Here is a 21,300-nt window from a genome sequence, read left to right as displayed (position 1 = left end):
GGCATAGATATAAAGAATATAACTGTTAATTACAAATCGGGTCGATAGATTGTTATTGGCTGTGTCTACCACGATATCACATCTGCAACAAAGCAATGCGTTGTTTGTCCCCGTTGCTGAACTCCGATCCTGTCAGCACCTGGTTTCGTAGGTACACTCATGTTCCAATTGTAACCTTTTCCCTTTCGTTCTAACTACAGATGCTTGCTACTTGTTTCCTAATTCTGTTGCTAACAGAATAATCGTCCTTCAATTCAATAGGTTCGCAGGGTGGATAATTTCGACTTTGGTGGTCACGTATGGGACCAAGGGAGTCAATTAACCTCGGCAGGGAGATCCACTTTTAAGAAGCTTAAAATGTTTGACAGAATGTTAGAAAACCCTGGCCAGGGGCAATGCAACGGCTGTCGCGTGCTTGACTCCGCTAGATCTACTGGTAACAAGGACAGGAAACAGGATATGCACTGGTATGTGTAGGGAAGGTATCAGTGCTATGTAATACGGATGGTGATGCTATCTTGTCTTGGTTCGGATCCTGCTCCTGTGCTGGAGGCAAAGGATCGATTCGATGGGAAAATTTGGAAAAACTATCTGCAAACACTGCCGTAGGCACCAGTCCTGTTTGTCGGCGGCGCTCCCCCACATGTACTGAACTTCTGTATTTCTATTTTCCATACCGCACTGTTTGTGTGCATCGGTGACGCAAGGTGCGTGGTTCTATTTATTAAGCACGCTGCGAAATGCAATGGTACCCAACGGTATCGTCCACGCCCTCGAAAGTTTTTCTACACAGTGGGTATGTTGCGCCGACTGTGTCGACATTCATACACGCTTCGTTAGCTTCATAATTAGCTTGAGGGATGGCGAACCTTAAATCTTGTTTTGGCTATTTCTTTTTGCAAATTGGCCGTGGTTTTGCAAATTTGGTTGACCAGACAGATACCATCGAGTACAGCACATAAGAACAAACATGTTCTCGTCTCCTTGGCTCGGGTGTTCCACATTCTCTAGGCATGACTGAGGCTAAAGAAACTAGGGCTAAGAAGGCACCAGAATTACCAAAACGGTCGAGTTTGTGCCTCCTTCAAGCCTAGAGAATCTCGTATGGCCTGCAGCTGGCAGCTGGGTTGGTTGACGGGCTGGCCCCTGATGGTCTGGGGCCCCTGATACACCGCCCCCATCCAATCTTGAACCCACCAGATTAGGTGCTTTTTTCAAGGGGGTAGCAAATTGGCGAGGACAAGCCGGATGAAAAACTCCAGAAGAAGAGAAGAAGGGAGAAATCAAATCATACAAGATATTCGCCGTTGGCACCAGCCTCTCGTCCTTGGACTTCTCCACTGCAATCTATCTACCTATCGACCTGTGCCTGTGCGGATACATACATATCTTCAGATATTCCTTTCTTCCTCTCGTTTCTACCCTTTAATGCGTATGTCTTGACGGCCTTTTTTATCCGCTTTTCTTTTTAACGTTTAGGCGGGTTTCTCGAGACATCAGCGAGTTTTGGCTGCGCCTGTTTCAGACCCTTTCAACGCAGTTTTGACATTGCATTTGCTTGGACGACCGATGAGAATTTGGCGCGAGAGGGGATAAAATTTATTATACGAGGTTAATTCGGGACCGCTATCAATTGTCACATATAAAGCCGCCGCGATAGCTTTGGCTGCCTGCGCCTACGCTTTTTCGGACCCCCCGCATGTAATGCTGTGCTGTGCTGTGCTCCTTTTTTTATATAAACTATAGCCTTCCCACTTCATACAGCCTCCACCGTCGACTACATATAAAAAAAGGGACAGACCAATACGCTCACAAGTCTTACCCTTAACAAAACTGGCTAGCTAGATAGGGATTTTTAAAAATTACACGATAGGCTACTTGGATTCTTAAGTTTCCGGCGCCGAAAAGACGATGTCGACTATTGATCGGCTCGGACGGTATGTGGGTTCGTTACGACCACCAATCCGCATTACCATTTCGTCCCCTAGCGATAACGACTACCAGGAGCTCAAGACCGATTCTATCTTTAGTCGATCTCCTTGTTCACCTCGATCCTCTTTCGATGATTCCTCCTTCCTACCTTCTCCCGTATCTCGAACAGTTTCCAACGACTTCAGCTCAGAAACAAGCGACCTTGTCTGGGTTAAGCTAAAAATTCGGAATCGAACAATATTTGGCTATGCATATCCAAGGATTATTCCCAGATCAGCATGGGGCTGGCCGAAGAGAGCCTATCTTCAGCGAAAACGTCGGTGTACGAGGCGACAGTGCTTAATTTTTGTTGGCATTGTTATCCTATTGGCGATATTTACTCCGATTATTGTGACGCAACAGCTGAGAGCCTGGAGAGAAAACCAGGCAAGAAGAGGGTGGGGATATGGCGTCCCTCGTGTTACTGGCATGGACGAGTGGGGTTGGCCGTTATGGGAGAAAACATTTGTGCAGTAAGTTATATCTCCTTGTCGCGGAACATGTCTTTGGTTTTTTTTTTTTGAACCCCTGTGGACGTATTCAGCGACATATCCAACATTATGTTAGCTGCAGGAGTATGGCGTATACAAAGCGGGAAGAATAGTAGCTAGTAAACTATTGGCAAGTATGCATATAACAGTTGCTATGGCCGTCTCAGTTGGATGTTGCTAAACATCACTTGATATCTTATCACTAACCTTTTATATTCGATCTTACAGTCTCAAGCATAACTATGGCGGCATCAATGAGCTGGTTCCTAAAAACGAGAATATTCCCGAATACCCCCCCGTCGGTGATGGAATTGAAGGAGAAGCTGCAGAGCCGACTTATTCAAAACCATTCGCAAGCCCCGTACCTGTTGAATTCAAACCCTACCCAGATTATTCCTCCAGCGAATACCGAGAGAACTATGAGGGCCAATATGTCCCCTGCGAAAGTTTCATTAAAGGAGAAGTTCTCATTGCATCAGACCCACCGTCGAAGGTCTATGCCGGGATACCATGGCGTACGTAGCAAGCTCGATACATACGTTTAAGGAGAATATAACTAACATAGTCGCGTTTAATAGGAAAACCTGATGCTGTAATCGGATCCGCTGAGCTTGTTGGTCTTGACGACACCGTGTGCTGGGAAAGAGATTCCTTGCTAAGGCCATATGGTTTTGGCGACAATACTACACTCCCCCTGAACGAGGACTGGAAGAACACGACGACGATTGACTTCACGGGTGTCAACTGGGGCAATCTCCAAACCGAGTGTGTGCGTCGGAATAAAGCCCGATTTAACCCATCTCCCACCAATGCAGGCAGCATCCCGATCTGGACTCCTCCCGTGGGCAACTCTAAACGCGACTTGGACTCCAAACCCGAAAACTCTACCGAAGTAACGAAATATAAGGCTCGAACTGCTGTCGTCCTCCGTGCTTACGACGGCTTTAAGTTTACGCCAGAGGATATCGTCAACCTTCGTCGCATGATCACTGAACTATCGCTTCTAAGTGGTGGAGAATATCAAGTTCACATTATTATCGATGTCAAGAACTTTGAAATTCCAATCTGGGCTGATGAAAAGACCTACCAGGAGGTAATCAACAAGGTGGTTCCAGAAGAATTCAGGGGAATTGTTGAGCTCACAAACGAGCCCATGATGACGGCTTCATACTGGAGCGCTCCGTGGCACGATTCGTACTGGTCGTTATTCATGCCATTGCAGCTCTTTTCAAGGAGGCATCCAGAATATGACTACATTTGGCAATGGGAGATGGATATGAGACTGATTGGACACCATTACCATTTCCTCGAGGGACTTTCTCAATGGGCAAAGAAACAACCAAGGAAGGAACTTTGGGAACGTAACGCTCGACACTACATTCCTTCTGTCCACGGCACCTGGGAGGAATTCAGCGCATGGGTGTCCAGCTTGTATCCGGAAGCAAACTCTACCGTCTGGGGTCCAGTTCTCCCACGCAACGTTGAAGCAATCGACCCACCACAGCCACCAGTCGCCGCCCCAGAAGAAGACAACTACGAATGGGGTGTTGGAGAAGAAGCCGATTTGATTACTCTCCTCCCACTGTTCAACCCCATCGGAGGAACCTGGAACCTTGGAAAAGACTGCCGAGAATACGAAGAAAAGGACGACACCCCCCGCCGCGCAGCAATTGTTACCGCCAGCCGACTCTCGAAAGGCCTTTTGTGGCGCATGCACGAGGAAAATGCAAAGAGGAAACATAGCTGTGCTTCGGAGATGTGGCCGGCAACAACTTGTTTCCACCATGGCCTCAAAGCCGTCTACGCACCACATCCGATGTGGTTCGAGAGGGACTGGCAAAGCATGAGCACCATTGACTATATCTTCAACGGTGGTACCAAGGGATCTCCCAATGTTGAAAGTGTGTTTGGTATCAACGAGCACAACTTCTCTGGGTTGACCTGGTTCTATAATTCGAGATGGGCGAGAATGCTGTACAGACGGTGGTTGGGTTACGAGGATAATGGCGGTGGAAGAGAGTGGGAAGCAGAGCATGGAAACATGTGTCTGAACAGTGTTATACTACACCCAGTTAAGAGTGTAACTCCAGTCAACGAACATTAAGTTCCTTCACCGACATAAATAATGTTTTTTTTAAATGCGTTAGGGGGCTTGAGTACTTTCGGCGATAGGTTTGTTTTTATTTGCTTCGTTTTTACATGCTTTCAGCGTTATGAAAAACGTTTTCTAGTGATGCGATTCAGCGGAATTCGACAGTCCTCACATGCAAGATATTTTCGCTCTCCTCTTTTTTTTTTTTCGATTAATCTTTTTTATATTCGTTTCATTGTATATATTATTACACTTATTGGGGCCAGTTCAACACCTGATAGAAGGAGAAGCTTGCGGTCACATCCTACAGCGATTGCCATGCATGCTGCATTATATTACTTTTTATCTCTTTTCCCTTCGTTTCTTTCTTCCCAGTTTTAAAAATTATTACACAAGTTATGTTTTTATTTTTGTTACGAAACTTGAACAGATAAATGATAATCCTTTAATCGGAGTTGATTCTTTCGATATTACATTCCAAGGTAGATTGTTGTAAAATAAGAGAACAGACAGTATATATGTACAAATTCATAAAATTAAGATGTTTCGAACCCAAATACGCAATGCAACGCAATCTTAACGCCAATGCTCCCGTCGATGGATGGATGAACGAATGAATCAAGCAGACTGTTCTACGGTGGCGCCTGATACGGGGCACTTCATCCCTGCAGTTGCGGACTCATGCGAGACCGGGCAGCCCCCAGTGACAACTGGCTTCGGTTCCCTGACAACGTCTCCAGTTCCGAATCTCTCGTATTTGACGTTCTCGGCTGTTGCCCCCAAGCCGACAAGGATGCCCTTCAACTCGACCATAAAGGAGTCTGGTCCGCAAATGAAGTATTGGGTGTTAGGGTCGTCCAAATAGAGATCGGTATTTCGGTCTAAGCTTGGTAGATCTAGCTTGCCACCGAGGACCTTGTAGTTGTCAGAATCACCAGATAGTGTCAGATCTTTGTTGTAGACAACTGCGTGCCAGTTCTTCTTTGTCTTCATGACAGCCTTTAAGTGATCTCCGAAAGCGTAGGCACTCTGGCCGCGGGTAGCGTGGATCCATGTTAATGGTCTTTCGCTGCCATTGTCGACGAGTGTGTCCAACATCGCCATGAGAGGGGTGACACCGACACCGCCAGAGATCAAGACGACTGGGGCTTCGGGATTGGCTTCGGAATCAAGATAGAAAGAACCGCATGGGAATGTGAGGTCGAGAGAATCACCCTCCTTGACGGTATCATGGAGGACGTTCGAAACCCAACCTGGATAAGCCTGCACGCTAGGATCCTTAGTATCGATTCCGTCGATTCTCTTAACGCTGATTCTGTAATATTCAGGGTTTTGACTGGTGGACAAGCTGTATTGACGGCATTGTTTCCATTCTTGTTGTGGGACGGGGACTTTGACGGTGATATATTGACCGGGCTTGTATTTCTCTACTGGCTTTCCATCTTTAGGCTTGAGGTAGAAACTGGTGACCTCCTCGCTTTCTTTGATCTTCTTTTCAACGGTGAAGGCTCGCCAGTCGCGGTTGGCCTTTTCCCTGTAAATTTCCTCTTCACGGTTGATCATGATATGGGCGAGTTGCCAGTAGCACGCACCCCACGCATCGATGATTGCGGGTGTGGCAGCGTCCCCAAGAACCTCCTTGATAGCTTCCAAGAGGTATTTTCCGACGATGTTGTAATGTGCTGGTTCAATGATGAGAGAGGCGTGCTTTTGGCAGATCAATTCGACAGCCTCGCTATTGGAAAAGCGTTAGTGAACTATTCCCTTTTCAACATATGCGGGGTGCATGAACCACAAAGGCTTACCCTAGGACAGCAAGGTTATCAATATATTTAGCATAAGCTAAAACAGACATCGCCAATGCTCTGGCTTGATGTCCATTTTGTTGGTTGGCTTGGTTGAATATTTCGTGGAGAGCCGGGATGTCACCATGCATGTTCTTGTAGAAGATTGTAGTGATTGTTACACCGTGGACTTCAAGGACTGGTGCTGTGGACTTGACGATGGCGATTTGCTCCGGGGTTGGAGGAACCATAGGTGGTACGACTGATTCGGTCATTTTGATGAATAATCAATTAACCGATATAAATATTTATGTCTAGATTGTATGGATGTGAAGCTGCTTGGGTAATGCTTAGATGGTTTCTAAATGCTGATGATGAATGCGAACCAGACAATTGGGTGCCCACGGAGGGCAGCGCCCTCTTTATATGTCTATTCAATTCATCCTTTTCTCTCGAGATCTCCATTGTGAAGTTGTCGGACTGGACAAATCCGAGGAGACGCGGAGACGACCTAGAGAACCTTGAACGACTGGCAAGGGTTGTCGAAAAGAAAAAAAAAACATCCGTCTAGGAACATCGCGGCTCGGGAACCGTAGTTGGCCACTGTTTGGTAATAGAAACTACGGTTTCGCGAAGTTTACGAGAATGAACCGGGTCAGAAACTATAGAACTAAGTGCAACATAATGTGCAGCTGAAGTAAGCGGCTTATTCTTTGTATCGCATGATGTTGTCGAATTTGGTGGCGTGGGCGTGAGCTTGAGTTGTGGTGTGATATTTTACTGATTCACTGATTTTTTCGCCGGGTCTGTCTATTTCCGCGGAGCGACTTGTTGCAAATGCGTACAACCTGATAGGGCGGCAGCATAGATGCCCTACCAGGGGTCAGGCCGAATTTCATCATCAGGCGTAATAATTTTCGAGCTTTTGCCTTCGAAACATCCGCGTGGTTTCTCCACAGTGCTGCACTAGAGCTTAAAATCCCCTTGCTTCAACAGTAATCCGACTAAGCTACAGACTGGATAGTTTGTTTTTGCTATGTGGGGGTTTTCGATGATTTCTCGGTGGTATTCTTTGTGAGAATCTAGGTATCTAGACCAATGGCCTTCTTTCGAATTGCATCCATATGTCGTTTTATTTGGATGAACTACTAGACACCTAATTCAGCAATCATCTATGTATAATATGCTGGCTTATTCTCGAAATAGCCAGTCGCATTGCACCGCCATCTTTCTGGAACCTTTTTCTATCTAGAAGAGGTTTAACTATCCACTGCGCAGTTGCGCATTTGGAGTTATCCTGAAGATATATAGCCATGGAGGCTCAGCTCAGTCAAGCGATCAAGTTGCATCGACATCGATATTCAAGCTGTGTCTAAAGAGTTTTCAGTATTGGGGAAAATATAGTGGGGGGTACATTTACCGTTTAGGATCGCTTGCCGCAGGCTTAGCTTGGGGGCTGGAATGTTCGAACAATGCAGAACGTATTGCTATATTGACACGGATATCAGTTGGAGCGCAGGTCTCTAGATACGGTCGATATATTCTCACTTACATACTTCACGTATCGTTCATTGCCGCCGGTGCATTCATTACCAATCCGATATTGATACCATATCGATTATCTACAAGCTATATATGCAGAAGCTACAACTTGAGAGTATTCTAGCGATAACCTGCAAAAGATTATGTTGCATGCGTATTACCTGAATAAGAAGTGGAGGTTGTAGATCTCCAATCTCGAGATAATTTAAGAGTTAGCTGCAGAGATAAGCTATCGATAATTATCGCACGATACTGATATCTCGAAAGGGTAGATCTCAAGCCTCAGGTATCCGACTTCAAGGACCGTTTGCTCAAAACTTCGGTTTGATAGTTGGGGTAAAGGAACAGAGTTTGCTCAAAGCATTATAATATTATGAAGTGCCTAGAATTCACTCGAGGTCTTATCTCGCGTTGGCATCCGTTAGCCGACAAACGGTAGGCACTTCGAAAGCTGAAATTTGAAGAGGCCAATCAAAAGGCAAATAGAATAGTATTATTATTCCTCTGAAATAAATGATATTGCATATATATATATTGATAAGAAAGATGTTCAGCTATGGCATATCGCTACGAGGACTGGAACTAATATTTACACAAGTAAATGGAGCACAGACTGCTTTTTTATAGCTAATGAACTCCCGCCTAGGGCGCCGAAAATTGTTTTCCATGATGGCGATAGCTTCGGACTCCTCGCCACAGACAGCCACCATTTCTACCGGTCGTATAGTATCATATGGCGAGCTAGAAAAGTCAGGGATAGCGGCATTTGTGTTCCCTCAATGGTCAAAATATTTAAAAATGCGATCAATCAACCAAAAACCCTAGTCTTGGGTGACATCGGCGATGTCGGGTAGAGGCTTATTGCGTTCGCTCCGTCGCCCGCCTATGCATGTTTCAATTGCTTAAACTTCACATCTTCGGGTGAATGCGACCAGTAATCCAATACTGTGCTGCAGAAGGATGTTGTATCAAGGCAAAAAATACTTATGACGAGATCTATGGTGGAGATACTCGGTTCAAACGGCTTTAGCCAGCCTAAATTTGGCATTGTTCTTTCCCCGCCTTCCGCTACCGAAATTCCGACATCGATATCTAAAAAACCAATGCAAGATATGCCATTATTTTCCCCTCTAGATTTCCAACCGTCTATACTACAAGATGAATCCTAAGTAACCACCAAGATAAGATAAACGCTCCAGAAAAAGTTGGCAATAGTCAGGAACCTCATCCTTGGCATGGCATCGAAAGCCACAAGCGCGACCATGTTAATCAATGGCCAGACTTTCAAGGCATCTTTGTATAATGGCCAGAATCCTCGTTGGAGATCCTCATACACCTCTTCGTAGCTCATTGTTCCAGCTCTGGTCCGCCGTCTGAACGACATAAAAGCAATAACCGAAGCGTTGACGAGTCCGCTCCAAAGCGTTTGGTTGAAGAAAAGTTTTATCAGAACAGATTTCCATGCGATTTTGGTTGGTGCTTTAGGAACTTGGGCTATATCATCCTTCTCATCCTTTTCTTTTTCCTTTGGCTTGGGAGAAGATTTCTTCGGATCGAACATATCGTCGAGGAAGACATTCCACGCCATGTGTGATGGAACCTTGAATATGTTGTACAAGAGGACGTCAATAAAGACTGGAACCTCGAATACATCAAGGAATGGTTTCTAAAAAGAAAAATGTTAGATCGACATAACAAAACCTATCGGTTGATTGATCGTAACTTACTTCAGTCATGTACGACTTGAGTGCTTGCGATACCACATAAGAGGCAGCAGTGAGCACCAGGAGCTCCGCGAGCACAGGCAGCGTTGATTTCGACATTGCGCAATTGAATATATGCTTGATACGGCCGTAGAAGTGATTGGCATCTGTTTCACGACCTATTGACCGCTAGCTTTATAACCTTGCCTCTTAGTGAAGCTTAACGCCACCTTGCATACTTCGATTTTGAAGGTCTTGTTGTCCTTGTTAGTAATCCCACAACTAGACTGGTGTCTGGCCCGAGACGGTTAGTAATCCCAAAACCGCTAAGCATTTCTGGCAGTATCGATTCTATTGGAAAGTTTTATGCAACACGCAATTCTTCAACTTGTGGCCTCTCGTGCACCCGTTCTTAGGATCTTAATGATTTCCGTTCTCAGCAATCCCACTTTTTGTTACGCTTATAGTAGCATAAATCTCTGAATAAAAAAGACCTAAGATAAGGGGTTCTTTATCTATTTCTTTTTACATTTCCAACTTCAAGTTGGTTAACAGTAGCGTGTCCCCATAACCAAAATCACATATCACCCTGGTCAGCCCAAAGATGCGCTTCACAGTTTTCGTCACAGCTGCTTTAGCTGCTTTCACTATATCGGTAGAGGCGGTCCGTAACCTGCAAAAATTCAAGGTCTAAACGAAGGTTATTGAAGGGAGCCGGAGGTTTGACAGACTTTGGGGTACATATAGTCCCTCGAGAATTGCTAGATATCTATCTTTCGAGGACATGGGTAGTTAATATAAATTACTGGCCTCCTTATATCATACCAGCGCAGGCACAGCGGACGTCTACTTCCACAACAGCCGCACTGCTGCATTCTCTGCATTTTTGAACCATACACAGCTCCAATAGATGTATAACGGAGTATCGCAGATTCCATTTGCATTGAACCTTCAGTACCAAACCTACGCCGCCTGGGGACCGCTTGAGGTCTCTAGAATATGGAGAGTACTGCTACGACAAAGAATTCGTGTCCAAGAACGGCAACCAGATTGTGGGTAAATTTGAAGAGTGGACTGGTTGGTTGGGTACATTCTAGAATTGTCTTCCAAGATGTTACGGCTACTAACAGATGAACCTGTTGTAAAGTTTGTGATTGGTGGCATCAGATTCCGCAGCTCTTTTGGACTCAAATCGGGATTAAAGTGAAAGTGATTCTTTCTTCTGCAAAAGTTCAGCTCATTGCGAGAACGTAATGTTGGAAGGCCCTTGATTCAATGGGAGGTTTATAAGATTTGACCATCGTGAGAGTGATGTGAAGATAGGAGACATATTGGAAGAAATAGTTGTAATTACTTCCTATGCTTTTGGGATTCTTTTGAGCGATGTTCAAATTTCCCGATTGCATATAACTTCTTGTTTACGAAACTATTATCTAACAGCTTGGGTTTTAATATTGAGAAAACTTCTAGCCGGCCTTCCGAAAATTTTTTATCAGGCCTAAGATGGGAAATACTGGAATGACCGTTAGTATTGGCCGCAGCTGCCCGATCACATTTCCCTCCATGCGCAAGCATAGAGTCGCTTGTGTTGTCTCATAAGCTGATACTTACGTACTTGACACTATCTATAAGCTTACCAGTATAATCTTGACATGTAATGCATTACTTGTAATCATCGCGTATATAAAATGTATCTCATTAGCGATTTTAGCTATCGACTCACCAGTGCAGTGCGGAAGATCGATGGTATACTCGGAGCATTGAGAGCCCCTGAAAGTAAATGTCCCATCCGCATGCACAAAGATATGGATGGGATTTTTGTTGGCACAATTTTAGAGTTATACATAACGTTACTGAAATAAGGGTAAAAGTTTCGAAAATGGGAATAGGGGTCCAGGCCGAAAAGATAGATATATAAGCGCAAGGATATATTACTTCGCAACAAAGGAACAAAAACTTACCGACAGGATATACCGTAGTACGCAGGCAATGGACATGGATCAAGCGATATCTAAAAGAGATTATGAAGTTTCGTGTTGTATGCAGTTATTGCCGCAGATGTCCGGGTATTAACCAGGTCATAGCCTCCGGCGTGGGCCAGCCCTCCTGTCATCCCATCAATCGTACAGATTGACACCTGTACACCTCTGCGCCCATCATTTCCGTTTATTGGCGGAAGGTTGAGAGGACGGCTTGAAATCCTATCTACAGACTCCATATAATATAATATACACTGAGCTCTGGGACCGTGGGCGCAAAGTTGCGGCCTGCTAGTGAACCCTTCACATCCGTTGATTGGAAGAGGTTGAGCTCATGAGGCTGCGCCTGAGAGATCTGACCCAAATTGAAGCGTAGTCTTGTGGGCTCAATCCATCTGCTGTGTAGATATCTTGGCCCAAATTTGATATGAAGTGCGGCACGCCTGGGCACTTGAAACAGAACTATGATATTTGCCATTTCGTCTCGAGGCTACTCTTTCGTACGTCTAGGATAATAGCGAGCTCTTTTTTTGCTCATCTTGCCTGAGTTCAAACTCTCGCCTGATATTTTGCCAGCCGTGACTGCGTGGTGGCTTCTCTTGAAGTTATCTTCGGGTTTTCTTTAGCTTCGATCAACTGATACACTTTTGGACGCTTAGAGCCTCTGGGAAAACAAAGAAATCATTGATTTCCTCCGATGCTTCCCTTTTTCATTCTTCTGACGTCCGTCTTTGGTGGCATTCCATCTGGTATTGAGCCTTGCGAACCAGGGTCAAGCACAGACCCCTAGCTTTAGGTTGCCGAGACCGGGGTCTAATTTACTTGCAGGGTCATTGTCTCGACGGCCCCGCAACCCTCAAATTACCCCTTTTCAGGTGGGGCTTTAGACGAATATTCCATGACTAGCCAATGGAGCAAACATGGTCGCTTCCAACTTGAGAAATTATCCTGAATGGCTGGCAACCCAAAGCTTCTAGCTAAAAAAAAAAAAAAAAAGAAAAAAAAAAAAAAAGAGAGAGGCCAGCGACTGGCAAGCGACTAGCAAGCGTTTGTATCTTCAGACCAGCGCAAAATTCACGGAGCAGTGGAAGATCGAAGATATATCCTAGATACAAAACAAAAAAAACTGTGGCATTCGCTAATCACTTCATGAATTCAATCTTCAAAATGAAGTCGTGGTATAGTAGAGCATGGGCATATGCGCATTTCAATTTATTCGTACTTCTGACTACATTTACATGTGTGTACGTACATTGGCATTATTACATGCGTCTGTTGGTACTCAACTCCAAATTATTTCTTGGTTGCATAGCTTCTAGCCTATTCCCCGCTATCATTTGAGGTTGTAAAATTTATCGCAAGGATCCCTGTTATAGCTGAAAATAGTACGCTTCTATAAGGCTCTGAAGGGTTAGTCAAAGAAAAGACCTGATGAGCTGTGGGCAGTGAGCCGTTCAGGAGAATCAGTCAACGTGCATGTTAATATGATCAAGCCGAACTCCGAGTGGCTCCGACTGCGAAGTTAAAAGGACGTCGACATCCACCTCCACAATTCGGACTCCAAGGCACTCAATTGTCACCGGCGGATTTGACCGAAGTCATTCTTTTAGAGTAATATTCTTTTTCGTTTCAGTCATTCATTAATATCTTAATTACATTATGCGCGGCTTTCAAGTCGTCCTTTTTGCCTTCGTGGCACTTTTTGCAACTGTTTTTGCTATTCCAGTAGAGGAGGAGCTTCATGAGCGCAATTACTGTTAGTATCACCGTTATACAACCTCGTAACTTTATTCATTTAGAATAGAGCTATCGAGGTACCTGGTCTGGGAAAGAGCACCTACTGACACTAAATATAGATGTGCGACCTGAAATTCACACAGTTATCAAATATAAGACCAGGACCACCACCAAGTGGGCAACCAAGTACAAGACATTGGTCAAGACACAATCCCACTGCACAAAGACACTCTCCCGCACTACAACTAAGTATGCAAAGACTCTCACTAAGTATCACACAAAGACCGTGAAGTCTGTCTCTGTCTCCACAACTTGCACAACCAAGACCAAGACTATCAACCACACTAGTACTAAGACCGTCGGTCCCACCAAGACTATCGTTGTTACTAAGAACTCAGTCTCAACCAAGTCTGTCACTGTTACCAAGCCTGCTGTCACCGTCACCAAGCCTGCTGTGACAAGCACTGTCACCAGCACCGTCTATGGCGGTGGTGTTGGCACAATCACTGAGACTGTCACCATTGGAGGAGAAGCCGCTACCTATACTGTTACCGAAAATGGTCAAGTTTCTACCGAAACTGTCACCATTGGAGGAGAAGTTGTTACCGTCACCGAGGGTGGTCCAGGTGTTACCGAGACCGTCACCGGGGAGGCTACTACTATTTATATCGAGCCCAGTGCCTGCGGAACCACTACCGAGGACCCATCTGTAGAGCCCACTGGTACATGCAGACCTGAGGGCAATGAAGAATGTCCCGCTACCACTGAGCCACCAAGCCCGACTAACACCTGTGGAGCCGAATATAATGAAGAATGCCTAGTAGAGCCAACCACCACTGAACCACCAACTCCAACTAACACTTGTGGCCCTGAATACAATGAAGATTGCCCACCAGAAGAGCCAACTACCACCACTGAGCCACCAGTCGAGCCAACCTGCGGCGTTGAAGGCAGTGAACCATGCCCAGAAGAGCCTACCACTACCACGGAACCACCAGTCCCAACTAACACCTGCGGTGACTATGGTAATGAAGCTTGCCCTACCGAGGAGCCAACCACCACTGAACCACCAGCACCAACAAACACTTGTGGCGATTACGGTAACGAAGAATGCCCACCAGAAGAGCCAACCACAACCACTGAGCCACCAGCTCCTACCAATACCTGCGGTGACTATGGTAATGAAGCGTGCCCTACTGAGGAACCAACCGGCACCGAACCAACCACCACTGAACCACCAGCACCAACAAACACTTGTGGCGATTATGGTAACGAGGAGTGTCCTTCAGAGGAGCCAACCACCACCGAGCCGCCAGCTCCAACCAATACCTGCGGTGACTATGGTAACGAGGAATGTCCATCCGAAGAGCCTACCACGACTACTGAACCACCAGCTCCAACTAATACCTGCGGTGACTACGGTAACGAGGCCTGCCCTACTGAGGGGCCAACTGGAACTGGGCCAACTACCACCGAGCCACCCGCTCCAACCAACACCTGTGGCTACTCCGGTACCGAGGGATGTCCATCTGGCCCACAGCCAACTCTCCACCCCGGTAACGATGAGTGGGTAGTTGTTGGATGTTATCAGGAACCCGGATACGGAAATGTCTTGCCGGCCCATAAATACGAAGCTGAAGCCGACATGACCGTTGAAAAGTGTTTCGCCCGCTGCCACGAGAAAGGTTACGGTTACGCTGGTGTTGAAAACGGAACGTAAGTTTATCATTTTCTACACATCACCTCTTAAATATTGAGTTATAATACTAATTAAATACCTCTTAGTCAATGTTGGTGTGACAACACTCTCGCTCAATCCGGCGGTTCCTTGACTTCTCCTGAGGTCTGCAAGGCTACTGTCTGCACTGGTGATTCTACCTCGTATTGCGGTGGGCCAGATGTTATCTATGTCTACAAGCATGAGTGTAAGGAGGATCAACCAGCTCCAACTACAACCGCAGCTCCTCCACCGGGGCCTACATACTACTAAGTGTCCGGAGTAGCTGAGAGGGTGAAGTTGCGGTGTTGAAAGTGTGTTTGTTTTTTAAATTTTGTTTTAGGGCATATTATACCATGTACTACAGACTATAATTTTTAGTTTAATCTATTTGGGGGACACGTCTTCCATATTGATTGCGTTCGTCGATTAACCGTCCGGTCTTGCTTAACTGTGAATCGTAGATACAACACTGTTAGGGTCTAACGCCAAGGCTCTAGATTGGCTGTTCTGCAGGCCCTCAACATCAACAGTTAGTAATAGCAAGGAGGGTGAGATGCCTCCTGCCTCTTCCTAGACCAGGAAGGCATACAAAAGCCCAGTTACGAGCCTGGGAAGGCATATGCTGTTGCATTTTAACTGAGTTGTGTTGCGGCTGCTTGTGTCACCAACTTTGGCTGATCCTTACTTATCTTGGACCGGTCTCGTATAGGTAACAACGACCTGGCGAACTCGAGTTCAAACTCACTTTCACGGAATCCAACAGTCACTGCACTGCCCGAGTCAATACAACTAGCCCGCCTGCTTGAACACTTAACCCAAACCCAACAATCGATGAGCCGGCCTAGTTGGCACAAACCTCGCTTGTCAACCGTCTACCAAGACCTCTAATCCACCTCCAACCTCCAATCCGAGGCCTAGGCTTTTACTCTACCGTGCCGCTATTGCATTCAGTCGTTGTTCCTGCGTCATTCCAACTAATGATTGCGCTCCCCGTGTTATTTCTTCCCTGTTGCTTTTCGCTTCAAGGTTATGGTGCACCGATGGCGAAAGATATCAAGGGAAAAGAGAGTGGCTAGATGAGAATAGCTGCCTGGTAGACATGGGGATCCTGTTATTGGAGATCATTTAGGTCTTTGTTGGAAGCTGCGGTTGCTCGAGTACTTGTTACGACTTATGTTTGTGGTTTGTGAGATATCGATACGAGGTCGAGACAGATTTATCAAACAATAACATGTGAAGAAAAATATATAATATCCATTCAAGAAGTCGGTGCTGTTACAGATCGGTTCAGAAACACACTGATAACCAAGAAAGTACGTATCTGCATCATGAGATCCGACATAACCGACCTTCGCATGAACTTGCTTCATCAAACCGAGATCTCCCAATTTTCAACACAAACTCTCCCCCAAAAATGTTTCCGCATTTCATAATCCTTCCAAACATGTTAACACAGGAAACGACCTAAGCTCTCACAAATTTCCCCACTAATATCAAAAAAAGGACCCTCTTGTTAGGCTGCTTTGGGAGGGTGCTTTAAAACACCTCGGTAACTTCCTTTTATAGCCAGTGGCTGTAGTACACAAGAGATTAGATCGATGCATAGAAGCGGAAGGCAACCAGGGGTTTGGGAAAGAAAAAACCAAACTACAACCTTTGCCGCACAAGTTATCTGTGACTACGAGCTCCCGCTAAGTACGAAAACCGTCTAAACATCGGTCCTTCTTAGGCTGCCTGATATATATGTTCTGCGTATTCGTAAATGCGAATAACAGCATTAGAATTATGAATCTTAAAAGTTACCCATTTGATTCCCCTTCTTTCAAAAGAAGATCGAAACGAAAAGAATAATTCCGTTACAAGCAATGATACTACGGAGATTGAGAAATATACTACTGCCAAACTACTTTCTTGCCTCCATCGACAAAAACCTACCTTCTATAAAGGGATATGAACCATTTAAAGCCGCTGGGGCCGATGCATCCCAATAGTAATGTGTTAGGGATTAAACGTCTTAGCTTTCTCTCATGGCCAAAATACCGATAACGCAATAAATGAGTACCTGAAGCCGGTCTCACACACCCCGGTCTAGCTCGACCATGCTTTTCTTGCCGAAGTAATGAGAATTAATGGAACCTAGCGATCGCATGATGTTTCGTTCCCAGCTGGCGTGTGGGAATGCCGAACTTTACAGCCATGGATGGTCCTTGGTTCAGATTCGTATCTGGGCGTGATTGGGGGAGGAAGTAAAACCCTGGGGACTTCCTTCCTATTTCCTTGCCTTGCCTTTCTTCTTTACTTGAGAGGTGATAACTGGACTTGTACTGTTTTTGTTTTTTGGTCCCTTGGTTTTCTTTGCAGTTTCGAATTTTAGGGTCCTTTTGTTGGTGGGGGATATACCTTGAATGTCGTCGGTTTCCCTGTATACGAATTCGATATTGACATTACGGTGTTAATGATTTTTGGTCCTCGACTAGTGGCCTTTTTCGATATATCGACAAACCCCCAACAGCAACAGCAACAACAAAAATAGACGCCCTTTAAAAGGTCTGGAAAGGGGTCTAGCGCAAGGATAGGAATAAACATTCATTTCGCTATTGTAATATGGCAGCGCGATTCTGTAGTGAAGAATATTGGACCCCATGGAATGGAACAACTTTTAGCTGGGTTGGCACCGGCCGGACTGAGAATATGCTATTTGCATGCACGCCGTATAATCCGGAGGTATATGCGCCGATATGGTATAATAGGTTGGGATTGGTGATTGTTTGCATATCGAATAGTCTTGCGAGTAAGCGGTTCAAAATCTGAGGCCTAAGGCGGGGAAAGTGGGATATAGGTTTGCTAACTCGGGGTAACTTTGCGGGTGGTAGTAATAGCAATAGCTTTGCGAACGTATTTTCGGTGGAGGAAATTGAAGAAATTTGGTAAAGATGATTGGTGGTTGATTGCTGCTGGTGTAAGGATTGGAACTCTGTTTGGGGTCTTTTGTTAGATCGCTGAAGCTAATGGGATGCTGGGTGGTAGGTTATACTTACTTGTGTATACTTTCCTACTTTGCTGGTTTCGAACAGGATGGGGAGTGGATTATTTGTTGAAAATATACCCTTTGAGAGTAAGTAGAGGTGTATTTCAACCATCGTGATATAGAAAATCCACTGACCATTACCTGGGTATATAGATAGGCAAGCCCTCTGGCTGGTATGTTAGACCTTCAAGACCACCTAACGTGGTAAACGTGAGTTTAACAGCTAATATTTTGATTTCCAGTCAATGTCAGGTTGGGCATTCTACTTTATCATAGCTTCAATGATCAAAGTTGCTACATGCATGTATTATCTTCGAATAATACCCGACCATCGAGCCCGTCTCCAGCACTTTGTCTATGTCCTATCTTCGGCAATAATGGTGTTGGGGTTAGTCGAGGCCGGAATCTGGGTTTTCAATTGCTCGCCTGTAGTAGGTAATTTCATATATAATATGGAAGGGACATCTTGTCCGCCGGTGGATAAGGCACGATGGAGTTGGATTATTTTCAGTACAATTGTGGATGGTGCGGTTTTGTGGATCCCATGGAGGATTCTGCAACAGTCTGGACTTCCTCCCGCGGAGAGGAGGGTGTTAAAGTTGGTGTTTGGGGCGAACTTGTTGGGGACTTTGGCATGGTGGGATCTGTCCGTAGTACTCTTTATTGAGGCTGGTGCTGACATTATCTTTGTAGTATCGCTAATGTTTATGGCGTAATGACGTTCGAAGGGTCTGCTTTCACAGACCCGTATGGCCAGACTGGAGACGACTTCACCCATTCCGAAGCCGCTTTTATCCTTATCAACAACGGGGAGGTATTGATGTATGTTACTGGGGCATGCTTTCCAGTTTTATCGCCATACTTGGTGTCGCTTGCTCGGTCTCATGTTGGATCGAGACGCAAATCGACAACCATGCCGTCCTGGAGGGTTTCGCCTATCGACGCTCATCAAAATGCAAGAAGGGAGAGTAATGCGAAGAGACTGGGAGGCGAATACCCCGGTCTTGGAACCGTTATCGAGAGCGATGAAAGAGCAGTCGGCGAACTAGAGGAGGGAAGAGTGGGCACGGGAACGACCATGGCAGTGCCACTAACTCCAGATTTTGGTCCAGAAGGACTAGGGCTGTTGAAGAAGACCAGTGACGGCGGCTTCAGCCTGAACATTGACATACCGTCAGAGACTCATGTGAGAGCTAGCAGCGGGAGCAGTGGTAGTAAGACGTTAACATTGTTGCCTATGAGGGATTTGGATTTGGAAAGAGGTCCACTATAGAGGAAGAGCGTATAGCCTGATACCCTTTTTTTTTTTTTTTTTTTTTTTTTTATTTCCAATGTCGCAATGGGCGGCTAGGCTTATTGTGAGTTTCTTGCTCGCAAATGCTCTTAGCAGTCAATAATTCTGTCTTCTCGGCGTTAACACGGGCTATGGGAAGGAATAATTGTCTCTTATTATATTATGTAGCTACGCATATATCGCGACCAATTGCTCGCATCTAATAATAATGATCAACGTGAGGAAAGGTAACAAGCTTATGAAGCTTGAACTATCCACCATCCGTCAGACTGAGTAAGATCTCAAACTAATGTAACCCTAGCGTATTGTTGCTCAAAAGTATTTTGACAGGCAAGTCCGGCCGGCAGTTGAATCGCCGTTATCCTGGTGAATGACGATGGAGACGCACATGGCGCCGGAAACTGTTTCTTCAGCCCTACGCTATCGCAAATGTGGCTTGGCGTAGGTGAATACCGAAAGAGAACTGTGAAAGAATAGCCGGCCGTTAAGTCGAGGTGCATATGCTGTGCAATGGTCAGACGGGTATGTAGACGCTGAGAGTACTGAGTCGCGGGTCGCAACTTTGATTTTTAATGCTGACATGTCTTAAGATCTTGCGATTTCAAGGTTCAAAATCTCTCGAAATAACCCTCAACAGGAGTTAGATTCTTAGACATAGTATCTTTGCGAGAATCTGAGGTCTTATCATGATAGACTAATACTTGTAAGTCAGATACTCTGGAAAGGAAACCGAATCTGATATTGGATTGAGAAGTTGTATTTTCAGGTCCAATCCTAAGCCCTGCAATCATAAGAACCGCCCAAAGTTATCGAATCAGGCATCGATACTGCCACCTTCACACTTACCAACATTCTTTTCATGAAAGTTCGGAAAGATCAGACGGATCTCTTTTTCGTAACACAGCCTCCATTCGCCAAGGGAAATAAATTAAGTCCCTCGGAAAACGATCCCAAAACGCAGGATTGATTTTTTTTCAACAAGCACACAAACATCCTTTCTAATGTCGAAATGCCTTGTTGGATTTTCGTCAGTCGGTGCCAAGGGACACAGCATTCGAAGGCTGAAAATTCCAAGGGTTAATGTGCTATGTATGCTGATTCAGCCGCCCTACTAGGCAAGAAGCTTTGTGTAGCATCGAGAGATTCTTTCGATGTGGATTCTGGAAGTGCAGTTTTGGATACGGCTAATACTCGTGGCGTATTCGTCGTTCAGGAATAGAACTCGACGGGGCAGGGGAGGGTTGACGATTCTTCTCGTTAGCCCGTATTGCGAAGTTTCGCTTGGGTATTGAGTAGATTGGATGCCTGGACATCCATGAATCTCTGTGTAATGTATGAAGCCATACACAATATGGCCATGGATGACAAAGTGCGAAAGTGAATTTCTTGTCGAACCTGCACGTTGACAGAGATGCATGCAGAATGGCCTGGTCTCGCGACTGCTTTTATGTAACCACAATCTAATCGGACGGTTTGGATTCATGTTGGCGTAGTACAGAGACACAGGCAAGGCTGAGAATAGAGCTTTCCAAAAGCGCAGTTGCTGTCGGGTTGCAATTGTTAGCGACGGCGAGAAAGATCCATGATCCCAACCTTCGACTGTGCTAGCTGTTCGCCAAAGACGGGAGGGTTCTTTTTCCCCTTTCTCTGTTGGCTTCTGACACATTTGGTCGGAGAGTCACTGCTGGCGGTCGCAGGGGAGCCTTGAAGCTTAGTTCGAAGGGTGTTTTTGTAGAGGTCATGCGTGGGCCATTCATGCGCCATCGAAGGTTAACCACAACCGCAGACTAGACCACTAATCCTCCAACATTAACACAAAGAGCGAAGAAACCGAAAAGATAAAAGGAACACCATCGCCATCAACATCAACCTCATTTAGTCCATCTTCATCTTCATCTTCATCTTCGACTTCCATTAATCACCGTAGTAATTAATTAAGTACTTACAGACATTGTCATC

At 45.4% G+C, this 21,300-nt stretch overlaps 5 protein-coding genes across 5 annotated transcripts; 3 read left to right on the top strand and 2 right to left on the bottom strand.

The window, feature by feature from the left end:
* Positions 1-1,911: 1,911 nt before the first annotated feature.
* Positions 1,912-4,566, top strand: DFL_003873 (uncharacterized protein; the record flags this gene model as incomplete). Its single annotated transcript, XM_067632871.1, has 3 exons — positions 1,912-2,444; positions 2,691-2,977; positions 3,041-4,566. The coding sequence occupies 3 exons, from the start codon at positions 1,912-1,914 to the stop codon at positions 4,564-4,566; spliced, it is 2,346 nt and encodes a 781-aa protein (XP_067491097.1).
* A 606-nt stretch (positions 4,567-5,172) lies between these two features.
* On the bottom strand, positions 5,173-6,613 carry DFL_003872 (uncharacterized protein; the record flags this gene model as incomplete). The annotated part of the gene is made up of 2 exons (XM_067632870.1): positions 5,173-6,289; positions 6,360-6,613. 2 exons carry the CDS (start codon positions 6,611-6,613, stop codon positions 5,173-5,175), a joined length of 1,371 nt encoding a protein of 456 aa, XP_067491096.1.
* A 2,432-nt stretch (positions 6,614-9,045) lies between these two features.
* Positions 9,046-9,703, bottom strand: DFL_003871 (uncharacterized protein; the record flags this gene model as incomplete). Its single annotated transcript, XM_067632869.1, has 2 exons — positions 9,046-9,546; positions 9,608-9,703. The coding sequence occupies 2 exons, from the start codon at positions 9,701-9,703 to the stop codon at positions 9,046-9,048; spliced, it is 597 nt and encodes a 198-aa protein (XP_067491095.1).
* Positions 9,704-13,221: 3,518 nt separating this feature from the next.
* Positions 13,222-15,289, top strand: DFL_003870 (uncharacterized protein; the record flags this gene model as incomplete). The annotated part of the gene is made up of 3 exons (XM_067632868.1): positions 13,222-13,318; positions 13,419-15,015; positions 15,085-15,289. The coding sequence occupies 3 exons, from the start codon at positions 13,222-13,224 to the stop codon at positions 15,287-15,289; spliced, it is 1,899 nt and encodes a 632-aa protein (XP_067491094.1).
* Positions 15,290-18,499: 3,210 nt separating this feature from the next.
* Positions 18,500-19,320, top strand: DFL_003869 (uncharacterized protein; the record flags this gene model as incomplete). Its single annotated transcript, XM_067632866.1, has 2 exons — positions 18,500-18,684; positions 18,741-19,320. The coding sequence occupies 2 exons, from the start codon at positions 18,500-18,502 to the stop codon at positions 19,318-19,320; spliced, it is 765 nt and encodes a 254-aa protein (XP_067491093.1).
* Positions 19,321-21,300: the final 1,980 nt, after the last annotated feature.

This window comes from Arthrobotrys flagrans, assembly GCF_004000055.1.
Source record: "Arthrobotrys flagrans strain CBS H-5679 chromosome Unknown unitig_0, whole genome shotgun sequence".
Classification (NCBI taxonomy): domain Eukaryota; kingdom Fungi; phylum Ascomycota; class Orbiliomycetes; order Orbiliales; family Orbiliaceae; genus Arthrobotrys; species Arthrobotrys flagrans.
This window is presented reverse-complemented; position numbering and strand designations above follow the sequence as displayed.